Here is an 18,490-nt window from a genome sequence, read left to right as displayed (position 1 = left end):
TGTAGTGCTGGCGTAGTCCCGACATCCTTCTTCTGTCTCTTGTGGTAAGCAGCAAACAGCCCTTCTTCTTCTCCAAGGTTCCCTTTACTCTTCTTCATCAACAAGAGGCGCAGGTTGCTGAGTCTCTGCAGCATCTTGCAGGATCAATTCTGGCAAACATGTAAAAACAATAGCAGAAACAAAAGAGACCTTATCATTACCATTTGTGTTGGTGATGCAGTGTGTTAGACTGAAAGAATTATTGCTGCAGTCAGTTAGACCAGATTATAAGGGGAAAAGTTACATTAGACTCAGTTACATTTACCTTTAACCTGTTGTTCCACCTCTGCCTTGACGTCACGACTGACCAGCACGTGGGGCTCCACCTACAACAGAGAAAAGGCTGGATCCAAGGCAGCTGCTTTGAGGTAGACTGGATCTGAAAAGGGAGCAGTGATCCCATCTTGTGTCCTGGCCATTTTCACATTGATGGAGATTCCAAGAAATCTTTTGTTTAGGGTTGTCTGTAGACTTCTGACTTGGCCGCTCAGGAAACAGACCTGAGGCTTCAGCTTCTCATTGTGGTGGTTGAGGGACAAGATGGATGGAACAGCAGCACTGATTGTGATGACCTTCTCCCCCTGTGTCAAATCAGTTGCTTCTCCAAATGGCTTCAAGATGTCCACCAAATCCTTCAACAGATTCCACTCCCGTGCTGTGAATGACAACTCCCTGTGCCCAGCCTTTTCTAGAACAGCACAGAGCCTTCTCTTGCTTCAGGGTTGAGTTCCATCCTGTGTTGACTACAGCAGGGATGCCTTTCTGTTCCCCAAATTCGGCATCAAACACATCTTTGAATGTTGTGCTTGTTTGTGTGCAGCAGTGAGTTGAGTTTAGATAACTTCCAAAGAGAAGGAAGGAGATACTACTTTTGTTTCTTTCAAACCATCTCTCAGCATCAGCTGAAGAGTGTGCGCAAAACACTGCAAGCGCTGTTTCTTTGCCATAGCAACATCTACTGTTTGCTGATCTTCCACGGTTAAATCACACCAGAGGCCAGGGTCAACAAGATTATCTCCATCATCGTTAAGTTAAAGTTAAAGTACTAAGGTGAGGGGAACAGTGGGCAGCAGCGGTGCCGCGGCCGGGAATCATTAATGGTGATTTAACCCCCAATTCCAACCCTTGATGCTGAGTGCCAAGCAGAGAGGCAATTGGTCCCATTTTTTTTTTAAGTCTTTGGTATGACTCGGCCGGGATTTGAACTCCCAACCTACCGATCTCAGGGCGAACACTCTATCTTCTTGTTTATTGGGGAAGCACACAGTGAATGCTTTTCGCATGTTAGCAGCATGGTCACTAATAATGTAGTCCAGTTCAGCTTTATTTTTGTATTCATCACATATTGCCTCAAATTTGTCACCGATCCCTTCAGCTGTATGTGAGCCTTTGAAGTGCTCACAGGCCAAGAGATTAGACTTGAGCTGTATCCCCTCTGCCTCTTTGTCTATCCAGTGCACAGTGACACTGAGGAATCCCCTCATCTTTTGGTCAGACCAAATGTCCACAGTCACTGAAACATGTTCAGTGCGGCTCAATTGAGTTTTTAATTTTGATCGTCTTTCTTCAGCAAGGTCCTCTATTTTTGATGTCAGTGTTCTGCGACACACTGGGCTGTACTTGCTGTCAAGTACTGTCAGAAAGTGGCGAAAACGCTTGTTTTCCACAATAGTCAGGGGCAAGTTGCAATCAATAAGCAAGTCAGACAGTATTGCATTGGTGATAGTGTTCTGCTGTAATGCCCGACAAGATTGTCCAGGATTTGCAAGATTGAAGGCTGTTGTGGTTCATTTGTGATGCTTCTGTTCATCAGGTGTTCTTGAAATCTGTAAGAGGTAAGCATATTAAACAGATGTCAAAAAAGCCCTTATAGCCACATATGAATAAGACTGAAACTACTCCTTATTACTCATATTTTTAATATCAATCTTAAGAGTGTTTTGATTTGGTGTGTGTGTGTGAGTGGTAAACATTAGGTTACAGTTGCTCCACTAGTCATGTATTTTGAAGCTTATTTCGAGTTGAAGGGATAGTTCTGGATTTGTGAAGTGGGGTTGTATGAGGGACTACACGGAAAATGGCGGGCAACCCACTCACAATAGAGAGAAGCAGACAGGCTTAGGCTTTACATTGCAGTGGACGGGGTCTACATCTAAACGTATTTTAAGCCACCTCAAAGAGGCAAACTTAATAAAATCAATGTTAGTTTAAGTGTAAGCCATTTAAATATTTTCATTGCTTGATCTTGCTCGAGACAACCCATTCTGTAAAGAACCTGAAGTTATGTCGCTTGATAATTCATCTTCTCCAGCCCTGCAACTGACGTGTGTTGTGAAGTAAACAACCAGCACTATGTCGGAAAGCTAGCTAAAACGGTACACATATTCATAATATTGTGTACATTTTAACTGACCTTTACTGTACTATTTTTGTCTTTTTTTAGGTGGCTAAAATACGCGGTGCTTCTGACCGCCGTCTAACATTACGTTACTGTGTGTGATACATTTACTAACGTAACGTTATGTAAAGGTACCTCATGCAACCCTGCTAAAAAATAATTAAATCACTGAACAAAAAGTATGAATAAGGTAGTGAACTGCAACAGATTGCCGTGTTTGCAATAACGTTATAATGTTAGCAGTGAGTTTACAGTCCCACAGCAAATAAAAGTTATGTTACACAGCCAATAAACGTTAGCTTACATTCAAAACTTACCGTTCTTTGTGCAACTTAAATGTTGAACGAAGTTGGAAGTTGTTGCGTGTCCGTCTGAAATCTTTGAACAGCATGTTTTGCATACTGCAAACCGTTTTTTGTTGACCACCTTGTAATTTTTATACCCAGACAAAATTATTTTTGGTATAGTTTTTTTGCTCACTGGCGCGTTGTTTGGACAGCTCTTCTTCGTTGGTTGTCCTGCATTTTGATTGGTTGAATGCTGAAGGATGAAAGCAACGTGGATGTAATTTGATTGGATGTTGTTCTGACAGCACACACGCTGACAGACACACACACGTACACAATGAAAGATACGGAGCGCTCCTGAATAACTTTTTTATCTTTCGGTTTTGGGGAAAGTAGCAAGTCTTGTCAGGTCAAAAGGCTCAAGTCCAAGTGAAGTCACAAGTCATTGATGTTAAAGTCTAAGTCAAGTTGCAAGTCTCTTTACATTTTGTCAAGTCGAGTCTAAAGTACCAAATTCATGACTCGAGTCCACAACTTTGGTGCGCACACACATGGAATACATACAAGCAGACACAATGTGTAGACAGAAAAGGGGAAATGGACCCATTTTGGCTTCAAAACTAACAATAAAAGTGAAGTTATAACACTGAAACGCCCTCAGAAAGAGGTGCTTTAAGACATGTCTAGCTAGCTAGCGACTAAAGTCCATCTGCAGTCTGCAGTGTTTTAGCTACTTCTAAATCTCTAATCCTCGCCTCCACGGCGGCAAATAAAGTAAGTTTCTTACAAGTACCATTATCACTGCAGGACAAAGAATAGCTAAACATGCTTCACTACACACCGTAGCCCACCGGCGTCACAATGTAAACAAACGCCATGGGTGGATCTACAATTAACATCCACAGTAATGATACCAAGTACAGGAGCCTTTCCAGTCGATACTACTATTATAACATCGATATTTTTTAGCGTCACAAAATCTTCTAACATTTAAAAACAATTTATATTATGTATATAAACTCAGGAAATATGTCCCTGGAACCATGAGGACTTTGAATATGACCAATGTATGATCCTGTAATGACTTGGTATTGGATCGATACCCAAATTTGTGGTATCACCCAAAACTAATGTAAAGCATCCAAACAAAAGAAGGATAAGTGATTATTACATTTTAACAGAAGTGTAGACAGAACATGCTAAAAGAGAAAGTAAGCATATATTAACAGGAAATGAACAAGTAGATTAATAATTCATTTTCTACCACTTGTCCTTAATAATTTTGACAAAATAATAGAATGATAAATGACACAATATGTTCCTGCATATGTAAGCAGCTAAATTGGGGCGGTATAGCTCGGTTGGTAGAGTGGCCGTGTCAGCAATTTGAGGGTTGCAGGTTCGATTCCCGCTTCCGCCATCCTAGTCACTGCCGTTGTGTCCTTGGGCAAGACACTTTACCCACCTGCTCCCAGTGCCACCCACACTGGTTTAAATGTAACTTAGATATTGGGTTTCACTATGTAAAGCGCTTTGAGTCACTAGAGAAAAAGCGCTATATAAATATACTTCACTCACTAAATTAGGAGCCTTTGTTTGTTTACTTACTACTAAAAGACAAGTTGTCTTGTATGTTCACCATTTCATGTAAGGACAAACTTGCAACAGACCAATCCACTGTGGATGTAACATATGTTTAATGTACAGTAAGATTTTTTGTTAAAATAGAGCCAACAATGTAATTTTTTGTGGTCCTCTTTATTTAGAAAATATCTTAATTAGTACCGGTTCCGGTACCAAAATATTGGTATCGGGACAACACTAGTGGTAACGAATGTCATCGATCATGGCATCGCTAGCAGAACAAAATGTAATAATTTAATCCGGCTAGCAAAGCATCCAAAAGACAGGAAATCAAAACAATACGATGCACCTTGTGCTTACATGCCGACCCCTGGGGGTTGGAGTGTGAACTACATAGCGTACTTGTCATGTTGCGTTATGCTGCTGATTGAAGTGGACGAGTCCTCCAGAGAGCGCCGTCCTTGCGAGGAGCTCAACTCGGGATTTAAAAGCATTCCTGTCTCTCTCTCTCTCTCCACAGTGTGTCTATGTCGCTCGCCCTCCTCCCTGTGTTGTAATGGCTGTGTTGAGGCGCTCCCTCCTCCCGCTCCCCTCCGGGCAGTATAAAAGTCAGCATGGCGGGCTTGCCTGGCACGCAGTCTGTCAGAGAGAGTGCATGAGTTGGGGCCAACATGACCCCCTGGTGGTGAACCCTAATGAGAGACCCCCGTGCAGCGTCATCTACAGGTGAGCAGCGTCACTGTTCGTTTGGCTTTTGTCACCTATTTTCTTCGCTGTCCGGTTTATCTTGGGAGTCTGCTGCTGATGCAGGGAGCGGGAGGAGACGGGAGGAGACAGGCCCCGTCATGGCAGGAATGTTGAAAAATGCACATGGCACTTTGTTTGGTGGATGTGAGGTGTTTACAATGCAGTTTGGGTTTGGGTCATGACTGGTAAAGACCGTATTTAGCGCTTGTAAAGAAGGTGGTCGCAGCGTGAAGGAATGCCGGCCAGGGAACCAACAACAGAACTTACTTTCCGCTGTAACTGTCACAAGTTGAAACCAAAAACTGTTTCAAGACTTTTTGCCCGCTGAGGTGATGGAGGGTCTGCTCAGTGAATGTACCAACGACAGTGTGTTCCGAGGTCTTTGTTCTTCATTTTAGCAGGACATGTTGGACAATTGTTGATTTTGGTGAAGACTATTTTCTCTTTCAAGTGGACAAAGTCATTCTTCGAGGAGTTCAAGCAGCTCTAGGATGGACTCGCTCCAAAACATTGTTGAAAGTCTTCCAGGGGGAATGGGAGCTGTTGAAGAAGCTACCGTATTTTCTGGAATCATAGGGCGCACCGGATTAAGCGGGTTTATTCGGGTATTTGTTCATACAAAAGGCGCATCAGATTATCAAGGCACATTAAAGGGGTCATATTATTATTACTTTTTTCTGAATTTAAAACATTTCCTTGTGGTCTACATAACATGCGATGGTGGTTCCTTGGTCAAAATGTTGCATAGATTATGTTTTAAAGACCATCTTCAAGTCGCTTTCTGACAGTCTCTTCAGGATGCGCCGTATTGTAGGCGGTCTTATTTATGTGGCTCACCTTCGACAGTGTCTTCTCCCCGTCATCTTTGGTGTAGCGTGCAAGGACGGGAGTGGAAGTGTCAAAAGATGGTGCTAACTGTTTTAATGACATTCAGACGGAGCAGCATCTTCTCCTCCATGGCTCACTAGTGCAGCAACAACCATCCGACCGGAACTCTCTAATAATTAAAATTCCGTGGGTGAATTATGTAAACCCGCTACACTGGTCATTTTTAGCACTTCCATAGTGAGATGAAAGTTAGAACTTTACGCTACTTTATTATTAGAAATGGCAACAGAAGAGGGTGAATGGCAAGAGACAAGAAGAAGCTTATCGACTACGGTGTCGGCACAGAATACAGTGGTGGCGATGCGCAAGTTTTCCGGACTTATGCAGAGCTCAAATACACATCAGCAGGTACCAGAAGGTAAGAAAAGTTGGTTTTGCATAATATTGCGAAACAGATAATGTGTCTGCTAATGGGTGCTATTTTGCGGTCCTTATACACACACACACCATAGTAATACTTGTATCTCTGACAACGGTAGCCGCAATGGGCTGACAAGCCATCAAGCGGAGCGGCTTCAAAGTCCCTACTAAAGAATTTTGATGGATTTTTGACTGCAGTGTGTAATGTTCTTTATTTTCGATGGAAAAATTTAAGTTTTGGTGTTGTTTACTGGCTTCATCTTGCAGTCTCTACGTATCCCTTATGTGTGACTACCATCTACTGGTCACAGTTACATTACAACAAGTACCAAATGAAATTGCTTCAAGGTTGGTAAGCACAACCAGAATTGTTCCATACATTAGGCGCACCGGGTTATAAGGCGCACTGTCGATTTTGAGATAATTAAAGGATTTTAACTGCGCCTTATAGTCCGGAAAGTATGGTATTTTGTGTGGGTGTTCCTACAAGACTATTGTAAAGTATATTATGCTATTATATGGAAAGGATATACTCTTTTATCCCACAATGCGGTTGCAGTCCAGACACAGAAAGTCCACACAAACTAAGGTAAATTACAGCTTCAAGCAGCATTGAATGGGTCCTTGCAGCCCCGTCTAACTCAGGGTTCATGAGTCTGTGGGAGTCACGTCCTTGGTCGACCCACTATCAAAAACTCAGGAAGATCCAAGCATGTGGAAGAAAGTTGTAACCGTTATAATTTTCCACCCCAAAGCAGTGGTATTGGTGTCGGTATCGATGTTCAGTCATGATCAGGCCTCAACCTCAAATCAGTTTGGACGGAGATCTGATCATTTGGTCGAGACAGTTTTGATGGTTGATGGCGAGGAGTTATTTCCGACAGGCACTACAATAGAATATTGTTGCAATGCAGGTCCTTGCAGCCCTGTCCAACTCTGGCTTCAGGAGAGTCTGTGGGAACGCGTGACGCATGCAGTCACGTCCTTGGTCGACCCACTATCAAAAACTCAGGAAGATCCAAGCATGTGGAAGAAAGTTGTGACCGTTATCATTTTCCACCCCAAGGCAGCGGTATTGGTGTCGGTATCGATGTCCAGTCATGATCAGGCCTTAACCTCAAATCAGTTTGGACGGAGATCTGATCATTTGAAGTAAGCCAAGAGAGTTTTGATGGTTTATGGCGAGGAGTTATTTCCAACAGGCTCCACAAAATAATAATGTTGCAATGCAGTACTGCAGCACTTCGTTCAAAAGATGGCGCCATAGCACAAACAATAATACACTTTTTCATTGGGTTTGCTATCATCGTGGCCGTCAGCGGAAAGAAAAAACTAGTTAATGTCTTGTCATGTTAGCATTTTAGCGAGCTAGCGCCATGAGTTTTTTTTTTTAATTAATCAAAAACGGCGGGAGTTTTACCGTGGTTATTATCCCTAGCATTCATGGTTGCATCTCTAGTGCAGAAACATTCCCAGAGTCAGCATCCATGAGTGAGGTGCGATGGCGGACTTGTTTACATGACAGATGGCGCGTGTGAGGAAATCTCTTTTTTTGGCTGCTGCTCTTTGGCAAGCTGTTTGGACTCTAGCTTGAATTCCAAACATCAAACCAAAAGTGTCAAGTGTCCTTTTTTTAAGTGTTATTTTTAAATTACACGTCCCCATTCCAAACTCTGAACTTGCTTCTTTGACCTTTGCTGTGGTCATGTTACTGATCCCGTGCAGGACTGGATGTAGCACTGGTCTTGCAGGAAACATGAAGCTTGGTTCGTAGTCACAAAGAACTCCCCCCCCCACACACACACACTGGATCCGAACCTGAGCCAAACCTCCTGGCGACTGAGGCTCACATTCACAACATTTTCCAGCAGAGACAATCAGACGGCGTCTTGCTTGAAGGAGAGGAACCGCAAGAACCGCGAGCATCAACAATCTTCTGCTAATCACTTCCAGGCTGACCCGCAGGCCGGAGCGTTTCTTAGCGGGCTTTTTTTCAGGGCCTCCACAATGTTGACAGGCTCTTTTTCATGTGAATGTTTCTGCCTGGAGTGTTTGATTCCATGTCAGCTTTTTCAAAATGTTGTGACAACATAAATGTTAGTGTAGGTTCCGGACTATAGAAAGATTTAATCTGCACCCACATTTTTTAGAGGAAATAAATATGTTTCCATATTTTAGCCGCACCGCACTATAAGCTGCCGATATATACGTTGTGAAATGGGTTATTTATACAGAAATATTTTGTAAATGTTTATTTACATACCTTAGTTACCTGTAACACGGCAGTAAAACGGCTGATCAAACAAAACATATGTCCTCGTCATGGACCCCCCAGCTGCACAAGCTTGCTCTCCAATCAGCTAAACAAACTCAATAACCCCACAGTGACGTTTTGGTGAATTTAATGGTAATGTATTATATTTGTATTTACAATACAAAAAGAATGCCGTCGTAAGTTAATAATACTAACACAGACACTCGTACACAAGTTAGCATATTACCTTACCATTACATTACCATAGGGCTTCACACTGGCAGAGGGGTTAGTGCGTCTGCCTCACAATACAAAGGTCCTGAGTAGTCAGGGTTCAACCCCGGGCTCGGGATCTTTCTGTGTGGAATTTGCATGTCCTCCCCGGTAATGCGTGGGTTCCCTCCAGGTACTCCGGTTTCCTCCCACTTCCAAAGACATGCACCTGGGGATAGGTTGATTGGCAACACTAAATTGGCCCTAGTGTGTGAATGTGAGTGTGAATGTTGTCTATCTGTGTTGGCCCTGCGATGAGGTGGCGACTTGTCCAGGGTGTACACCGCCTTCCGCCCGATTGTAGCTGAGGTAGGCACCAGCGACCCCCGCGACCCCAAAGGGAATAAGCGGTAGAAAATGGATGGATGGATACATTACCATAGCACATACAAATATGCATTAAAACTCTCCTACAGACATCAGACATGGCACGGTTTAGAAAGCAAGAATTGTTTTAGTTGTATTTTAAAAGTTACAAACGTTGCTTGGAGTGATGAATTAAGAATCCGTACGAGTAGACCATTATGGATGGCGAGAAGACAAATGTACTTTAGGTTGAAAGCTCAGTCTAAATAGAAGGGCAATGCAGTATAGCAGGACCTCATCCAAAAGATGGCGCCATAGCATAAACAACAACACATTTCAGTGGGTTTGCGCCACATAAAATGACGTGTAAGACCATGTTAAATGATGCGGAAAACAACACTTTATGACATCAATGATGTGGCAGACCACTTTAAAAGATGTGAAAGACTACATTAAATGACGTAGAAGTCCACGTTAAATTAGGCGGAAAACAACGTTTTATGACATTAATGATGTGGCAGGCCACTTTAAAAGATGTGGAAGACTACATTAAATGACATAGAAGACCACGTTTAATGATGCGTGAAACAACATTGTGGAGAGCCAGAGCCGACAGGCCAACAGCAGGGTAAGGCAAACCGTGGGGGTGGGGGTTCAAGAACATGATGAAGATGAAGAAGTTGAAGATGAAGAAGAAGGTGAAGATGAAGTTAAAGAAGAAGTTGAAGTTCAAGAAAATGATAGAGAAGAAGAAATAGTTGAAGAAGATCAAGAAATTGAGAAAGAGGAAGAAATACGTGAAGAAATTCAGGAAAATTACGAAGATGAAGAAGAACGTAGAGAAGAAGAGTGGAAAAAACTCAAGAAATTGAGAAAGAAGAAGGACTTGAAGAAATTCAAGAAAAGGACAAAGAAGTCAAAAAGGACAAAGAAGTCAAAGAGGACAAAGAACAAGTCAAAGAGGATGAAGAATAAGTCAAAGAGGACAAATATGAAGTCAAAGAGGATGAAGAAGAAATCAAAGAGGACAAAGAAGGAGTCAAAGAGGACAAAGAAGAATACAAAGAAAACAAAGAAAAAGGAAGGGACAAAGGAAAGACAAAGAAGGCAAGGAGAAGACAGGTGGCCGGGGCAGTTTTTTTTTCTTGCTCCTTCTGAAAAGGGAGGGGGGAGTAGACTCAGCTGGACTAAGGCCCCGGCTTGAGTTTGGCGATGGAGAACTGTGGAGAGCCGGAGCCGACGGGCCGACAGTGGGGTAGGGCAAAACGTGGTCCTACTCAAGATGGCAGCCAGGAGGCAAAGGATGCAGCTGAACAAGGAGGCGGGGTGTGCCTGGAGCAACGCCACAATAATCAAAGTCAGGTGCGTAACACACACACTGGGTCTCAATCTGTCCATCTCCTCACAGCATTTAAGAGAGGAGAAGGAGGAAGGAGGGGGAAAGAGATTGAGGGAAAACAGCAAAACAGAAGCGAAGACAACCAGACGAACGAGACGAGCGAACGATGAGCCCCCGAGGAAGACAAGAGTCACCGGCGACCGAAAGGCCAGCCGAGACGAGCAGCAGAGGAGGAAGCGCAGGAAATCGGCACGATCGACTGGGACACAGAAATGTTTATTGAAATAATAAACGAGAGTCAAACCTGCTCAGCGATATCCTTCCTGGATGATCCATGCAATCCACGTTACGATGGTCAGAGTCGTTCACAAACATTTCTTGACATGGCCAACCACGTTAATGACGTGGCAGTCCATTTTAAATTTGTAAGACCATGTTAAATGATGCGGAAAACAACATTTTATGACATTAATGATATGGCAGGCCAATTTAATGATGTGGAAGACTACATTAAATGACATAGAAGACCACGTTTAATGATGCAGAAAACAACATTTCTTTACGTGGCCAACCACGTTAATGATGTGGCAGTCCATTTTAAATTTGTAAGACCATGTTAAATGATGCAGAAAACAACATTTTATGACTATTAACTATGTAGCAGGCCACTTTAAAGATGTGGAACACTACATAAAATGACATAGAAGACCACGTTAAATGATGCGGAAAACAACATTATATGAAATGGCAGGTTACATAAAAGATATGGAAGTCTACATTAAAAAACATTAAATGCCATGGCGGACCACTTCAAATGACGTGGCGGACAACTTTAATGATGTGGCAGGCCACTTAAAAGACTTGCAAGTCTACATTAAATGATGTGACACAGTGATCGCTCTACACTGAGAGGAATACGACACAAGTGTTTACAACAGACAGTTAACATAAACTCGAAATAAAAGCGCCCAACAGCCATTTTTCTTTTACTATTGAAAAAAAACACTGTCAAATATTTACAAATTAAAAAGGAAGAAGTTGAACTAATTAATGGCTCCTAAAAAGCCATAACAGTATTCTATCTTTTTCCTGCCAATAAAGTTGGCGCGTGTTTTATTTTATGTACAGTATTTGTGTCTATTTATTTCATGTGTTTTTGAATTTCAACTCTGTTAAAATATTTCAGTGTGGTTAGAACATACTTGCCAACCCTCACGGATTTTCCGGGAGACTCCCGAAATTCAGCGCCTCTCCCGAAAACCTCCCACGACAAATTTTCTCCCGAAAATCTCCTGAAATTCAGGTGTAGCTGGAGGCCACACCCTATCCAGCTCCAAGCAGACCTGAGTGACGCGTCGACAGTCTGTTTTCAAGTCCGCTTTCCCACAGTATAAAGAGCGTGTCTGCCCAATGACGTTATAACTGTAGAATGATCAAGGGCGAGTTCTTGGTTTCTTATGTGGGTTTATTGTTCGGCAGTTTCATTAAAGTCCTCCCAGCCCGGTAATAACACACAACAACAGCAGTCATATTTTCATCTACCGTAAAGCAGTTCGTCTGTCGTAAGCTCCAATGTTGTGAACTTCTGACACTCTTAAACAGGACAATCCTGCCATCTACTGTACATAGAATAGAATGTAGAATAGAATGTACTTTATTTAATTCTGCACCACAGTTCGCTCACAATAAACAATGATAATAATAAATAATATATATAATATATTATATATATAATATATGAATAATATAAATATATTCTACGTATATTCTACATTTAAGTGCAGTCAAGGAACATATGCATTATACAGTTTAATGGCTGTCGGTATGAAGGATCTCCTGTGTTGTTCCGTGTTACATTTTGGGAGTCTGAGCCTTCCACTGAACCTGCTCATTCTCTCCGCAAGGTCCGAGTGTAGTGGGTGGGAGGTGTTGTTCATAATGGCTAGGAGTTTTGCTAGACTTCTTCTCCGCCAGAGAGTCTAGCTGTGGTTAGAAAAATAGTGACAGAGACTAGAACAAAGATGGACATTTAAACCCTTAACTAAACAATAAGTAGATGAGTGTTATGTGTGTGTATATGTGTAAATAAATGAACATAGAAATTCAAGTATTTATTTTACTTATATATATATATATATATATATAATAAGATAAATATATATATATATAGCTAGAATTCACTGAAAGTCAAGTATTATATATATATATATATATATATATATATATATATATATATATATATATATATATATATATATATATATATATATATATATATATATATAAAAAATATTTGACTCTTAACCACGCCCCGCGCTCCACCCCCGACCACGCCCCCCACCCCCTGAAATCAGAGGTCTCAAGGTTGGCAAATATGGGTTAGAAGTACTTTTTCAGCACATTCAACAAAAGAAATGTGATCATTTTGGTCACACTCACCGTGATATGACATTTTCACAACTTTACATCCCCAATCACTGCCTATGCAGAACAGCACGTGTACGTTGGTCGTGTAGTGGTTTACATGGCAGTTGGCCTCGGGTTCAATCCAACCTATCCCGTCCGCCTCGCTCCTTCCTGGAATCCGGTTTGTCCTTCCTGAGTTCAGCGAGTCCAAGCAGCATACCACGCACTGTCTTCAATAAGAGTCCGTCAATCCACAAACACCCAACCCTTCCCAAAGGTGCGGTGAAAAAACAAAGGAAGCTCCGGGCTTGGCTGGAAAGTCCCAATAAGGAGGGTCAACACATTGAACTCCAACTACTTCCTGGTGTGCACATGACCTGCTAGCAATGGCCTCACCACATACTTCCTGTTTCATGTCATGACCTGCTAGCATGGTCCTTACCACATACTTCCTGTTTCGTGTCATGACCTGCTAACATGGGCCTTATCACATACCCTATTTTCCGGACTATAAGTCGCTCCGGAGTATAAATCGCACCTGCCGAAAATGCATAATAAAGAAGAAAAAAAAAACATATATAAGTCGCACTGGAGTATAAGTCGCATTTTTGGGGGAAATTTATTTGATAAAACCCAACACCAAGAATAGACATTTGAAAGGCAATTTTAAAATAAATAAAGAATAGTGAACAACAGGCTGAATAAGTGTATGTTATATGACGCATAAATAACCAACTGAGAAGGTGCCTGGTATGTTAACGTAACATATTATGGTAAGAGTCATTCAAATAACTATAACATATAGAACATGCTATATGTTTAACAAACAATCTGTCACTCCTAATTGCTAAATCCCATGAAATCTTATACGTCTAGTCTCTTACGTGAATGAGCTAAATAATATTATTTGATATTTTACGGTAATGTGTTAATAATTCCACACATAAGTCGCGCCTAAGTATAAGTCGCACCCCCGGCCAAATTATGAAAAAAACTGAGACTTATAGTCCGAAAAATACGGTACTTCCTGTTTCGTGTCATGACACACTAACATGGTCCTTACCACATACTTCCTGTTTCTTGTCATGACCTGCTGACATGGTCGTACTTGATGTGGGGGGGTCACCCACATCTGTGGTCCTCTCCAAGGTTTCTCATAGTCATTCACATTGACATCCCACTGGGTTGTGAGTCTTTCCTTGCCCTTATGTGAGATCTGAACCAAAGATGTCGTTGTGGCTTGTGCAACTCTTTGAGACAATTGTGATTTAGGGCCATAGAAATAAACATTGATTGATTGACACTTCCTGTTTCAAGTCATGACCTGCTGACATGGTTGTACTTCCTGCTTCACGTCATGACCTGCTGACTAGGATCCTGTTTCATGTAAGAGTGGACTCATGCTTGTTGGGCGACATGTTGGGACCGCACGACAGCGCCTGTGATGCCACAAACCACAACGAGACGCTTGGCCGGAGCGTCTTTCATTGAGGCTCCAGCTGCGGTCAGAGCGTTCAGCTCGTGTTTCAGCTCTGTGGATGTCACGAGACTTCCTCGCTGTGACCTCTGACCTTTGGAAACATACATGTTCAAAATGTCTCGCTACAGGAATCAAGACAATTAGGGAGTCGCTTATTACTCCAAATATGTAGAAGGATTTCTTTGTAATGCAGCGTGTAATTCCAGAATAAAGTAAAATTGTGGAAAGTCCTCCAGCTTTGTCGTCCATGAACGGTGAAAAAAAACAAAGATTTAAAGCAGGGGTGTCCAAATGTTTTCCACTGAGGGCCACACACTGAAGAGCGGGAAAAAAAAGAAAAGTAAAGCGAAAGCATGCATTGTGGTATTGTCCATTTTCAAAAGCAACACCAAATATAAGCCTTCCCTCAATTTTGGTGACTGTTAAAGGTCCCAAAGATCCGAAAGGGTCCCAGTTATTAAAGTGTTAAAAATAAGTCATATACTATACAGGTGCTGTTCATATTATTAGAATATCATGAAAAAGTTGATTTATTTCAGTAATTATATTCAGAACGCGAAACTTACATATTATATCAATTCATTACACACATAGTGATATATTTGAAATGTTTATTTCTTTAAATTTTGATGATTAGTACTGACAATTACTGAAAATCCCAAATTCAGTATCTCAGAAAATTAGAATATTAGTTACGACTAGTACCAAAAATTATTTTTTTAGAAATGTGGGCCAACTGAAAAGTATGAACATGGAAAGTTTCAGCATGTACGGCAAGCAATACTTAGTTGCAGCTCCTTTTGCCTGAATTGCTGCAGCAATACGGCGTGGCATGGAGTCCACCAGTCTGTTGCACTCCTCAGGTGTTATGAGAGCCCAGCTTGCTTTAATAGTGGCCTTCTGCTTTTCAGCATTGTTGGGTCTGGCATCTCGCATCTTCCGCTTCACAATACCCCATAGGTTTTCTATGGGGTTAAGGTCAGGTGAGTTTGCAGGCCAATCAAGAACAGGGATACCATGGTCCTTAAACCAGGTACTGGTGGATTTGGCACTGTGTGCAAGTGCCAAGTCATGTTGGAAAATGAAATCTTCACTTCCATAAAATTGGTCCGCGGCCGGCAGCATAAAGTGTTCTAAAACTTCCTGGTAGACTGCTGCATTGACCCTAGACCTCAGGAAACACAGTGAACCAACACCAGCAGATGACATGGCACCCCAGACCATTACCGATTGTGGAAATTTGACACTGGACTTCAGGCAATGTGGATTCTGTGCCTCTCCTGTCTTCCTCCAGACTCTGGGACCTTGATTTCCAAAGGAGATACAAAATTTACTTTCATCTGAAAACATAACTTTGGACAACTCAGCAGCAGTCCAGTCCTTTTTGTCTTGAGCCCAGGCGAGACGCTTTTGACGTTGTCTCTTATTCAAGAGTGGCTTTACACAAGGAATGCGACACCTGAAGCCCATATCTTGCATACGTCGGTGCGTGGTGGTTCTTGAAGCACTGACTCTAGCTGCAGTCCACTCTTTGTGGATCTCCCCCACATTTTTGAATCGGTTTTGTTTGACAATCCTCTCCAGGGCGCGGTTATCCCTCTTGCTTGTACACTTTTTTCTACCACATCTTTGTCTTCTCTTCGCCTCTCTATTAATGTGCTTGGACACAGATCTCTGGGAACATCCAACCTCTTTGGCAATGACCTTTTGTGTCTTGCCCTCCTTCTTTAAAGTATCAATGGTCATCTTTTGGACAGTTGTCAAGTCAGCAGTCTTCCCCATGATTGTGTGTCATACAGAATCAAAACGAGAGACCATTTAAAGGCTTTTCCAGGTGTTTTGAGTTAGTTAGTTAGCTAATTAGAGTGTGGCACCAGGTGTCTTCAATATCTGACCTTTTCACCATATTCAAATTTTCTGAGATGTTGAATTTAGGGTTTTCATTGGTTGTCAGCTATAATCATCTCCTTTTTGGCAAAAAACACTTGAAATGTATCAGTCTGTTTGGAATGAATGTACACATTCTACAAGTTTGACTTTCTAAATGGAATTAATGAAATAAATAAACTTTTTCATGATATTCTAATAATATGACCAGCACCTGTATGGCCAAATGTATTTGGCCACCTGCCTTGACTCACATATGAACTTGAAGTGCCATCCTATTCCTAACCCATAGGGTTCAATATAATGTCGGCCCACGTTTTGCAGCTATGATACGTTGATACGTTTTTATTATTTTGTGACCACTGACAGTTTCAAAGTTAAAAAAGGACTGCATGGCAACTTTGTGTTATTAGAGTCAACAATGCAACATTTTCTCGTTAAATTTCACCTGTTTGCTCTTTTATTCCACTTTTTTTTGTTTCGTGTTTTTTTTGTTTTTTTATATTATTTTTTTAAAATGCACCGCAAGCTGTTGAAAAATTAAGTGTGGGCCACAAAAGGCCCCTAGGCCGGACTTTGGACACCCTTACTCTAATGACTTTGAGGAGACTGGAGAATGTTGGCTACCTTTCAAGAGATGTTTATGTTCATTGCCATCATTTTCTCATCAGGATGAGTGACAGCTCCTGCGACTGATCACCAGGATGCCCACGGGGCCGGCAGGCGGGACATCCCTCTCCCAGCACGTGGTTCCGGTCACCCTCGTCTTCTCATGGCTCCTGCTGCTCTTCCACGCTGCCATTGGGCAGAAACCAGCCAAGCTGCCCCTGATCGGCCGCAAGCCCTTCATAGCGGCGTGGAACGCCCCCCTGGACATGTGCGCCATAAAGTACAACGTCACGGCCAACCTGGACCACGTCTTCCACATCCACGGTAGCCCGCGTGCCGACTGGACGGGCCAGAATGTCACCATCTTCTACGCCAACCGACTGGGCAACTACCCCCGCTACACGGCGCAGGGAGGCGCCGTGCACGGCGGCCTGCCACAGAACTGCAGCCTGGACACGCACCTGTTCAAGGCCTACCAGGACATCAAGCACTTCATCCCCGCCGAGGACTTCCGTGGCCTGGCAGTCATTGACTGGGAGTTCTGGCGGCCTCAGTGGAGCCGCAACTGGCACAAGAAGGACATCTACCGGCGGAAATCCCGTGAGCTGACCACTCAGGCGTACATCAACGTGACGGCGGCGCAGGTCGAGGAGCTGGCGAGGCGCCGCTTTGAGAAGAGCGCCCGGGCGTTCATGCAGAGGACCATTCAGCTCGGTACGCGCCTGCGCCCCAACGGCCTCTGGGGGTTCTACCTCTACCCCGACTGCCACAACTACAACCTCCATGAGGACAACTACACGGGCTTATGTCCCCTGCTGGAGAGCATGAGGAACGACGAGCTGCGGTGGCTGTGGAACAGCAGCACGGCGCTCTTCCCCTCCGTCGCCATCAGGAAGAGTCACACCAACAGCGTGGGCAACCTCCGCTTCTCCCGCTACAGGGTGACGGAGGCGCTGCGCGTGGCCTCGCTCACCTCCAAGGACTACGACCTGCCCGCGTACGTCTACCTGAGGCTGGGCTACCGCGATGAGGCGCTCACCTTCCTCACCAACGTAAGAACCCTCCCTGACCTTGTCTCAGTTACCTTTTCTTTCTTCGAAGTAACTAGGTATCGCTTGTTGGTACCTTTGCCGCTGGCTCAACAAAGCGATTTATACGCTATACTGTAAACCAGTCTTTCTTAACCATAGTTGGGCCGTGAGCGCTCCCTAGAGGACCGCCAAAAATGATCTGTTTCTTAGCTGTAGTCAGTCTGGGCCGCAGCGGTAACTCAGTTGTAATACACATTTCCCACCACTTGTGGCAGTAATGACAATATCAAACAAACAGAAGAAGTCTGCAGCTAAATTTATAGTGAAGTTACTTGAGCACAAAAATTATGACTAAAATGGTGAAATTGTAGAGTTATTGACAGAAACATATTTTTTTCAGTTTTTACTTTGTTTTAACACTACGTAATTGTATAAAAATGTATTTTTCATAGCTTTTTACAAGTCTCTTTTGCAGTATATTTGATTAGTATTTATTTTGTAATCAGTCTGACCTAAGCCTTGATGATAATCTTTGTGATAAACACATGCGTTCATATCATTTGACAATGTTGTTCACTTTAAGGAGATTAGACAAAATTGTT

At 42.7% G+C, this 18,490-nt stretch overlaps 1 protein-coding gene and 1 long non-coding RNA gene across 2 annotated transcripts in view; one reads left to right on the top strand and one right to left on the bottom strand.

Moving 5' to 3' along the window:
• The first annotated feature begins 4,878 nt into the window (after window positions 1–4,878).
• Window positions 4,879–18,490, top strand: part of hyal4 (hyaluronidase 4) — a 20,283-nt gene continuing 6,671 nt past the window's right edge. Inside the window, exons 1-2 of the mRNA XM_061894357.1 lie at window positions 4,879–5,034; window positions 16,920–17,909. Of these exons, the coding sequence (XP_061750341.1) occupies window positions 16,953–17,909 (957 nt within the window). The 5' untranslated portion in view covers window positions 4,879–5,034; window positions 16,920–16,952. The remainder of the gene's footprint in view (window positions 5,035–16,919; window positions 17,910–18,490) is intronic.
• LOC133549182 (uncharacterized) overlaps window positions 12,851–18,490 on the bottom strand; it is a 9,397-nt gene continuing 3,757 nt past the window's right edge. Inside the window, exon 3 of the long non-coding RNA XR_009806040.1 lies at window positions 12,851–14,676. This is a non-coding gene — a long non-coding RNA (uncharacterized LOC133549182). The remainder of the gene's footprint in view (window positions 14,677–18,490) is intronic.

The sequence above is a fragment of the Nerophis ophidion genome, linkage group LG03 (genome assembly GCF_033978795.1).
Source record: "Nerophis ophidion isolate RoL-2023_Sa linkage group LG03, RoL_Noph_v1.0, whole genome shotgun sequence".
Classification (NCBI taxonomy): domain Eukaryota; kingdom Metazoa; phylum Chordata; class Actinopteri; order Syngnathiformes; family Syngnathidae; genus Nerophis; species Nerophis ophidion.
Note: the sequence above shows the minus strand (reverse complement) of the source record. Positions and strands in the feature narration are given on the sequence as shown.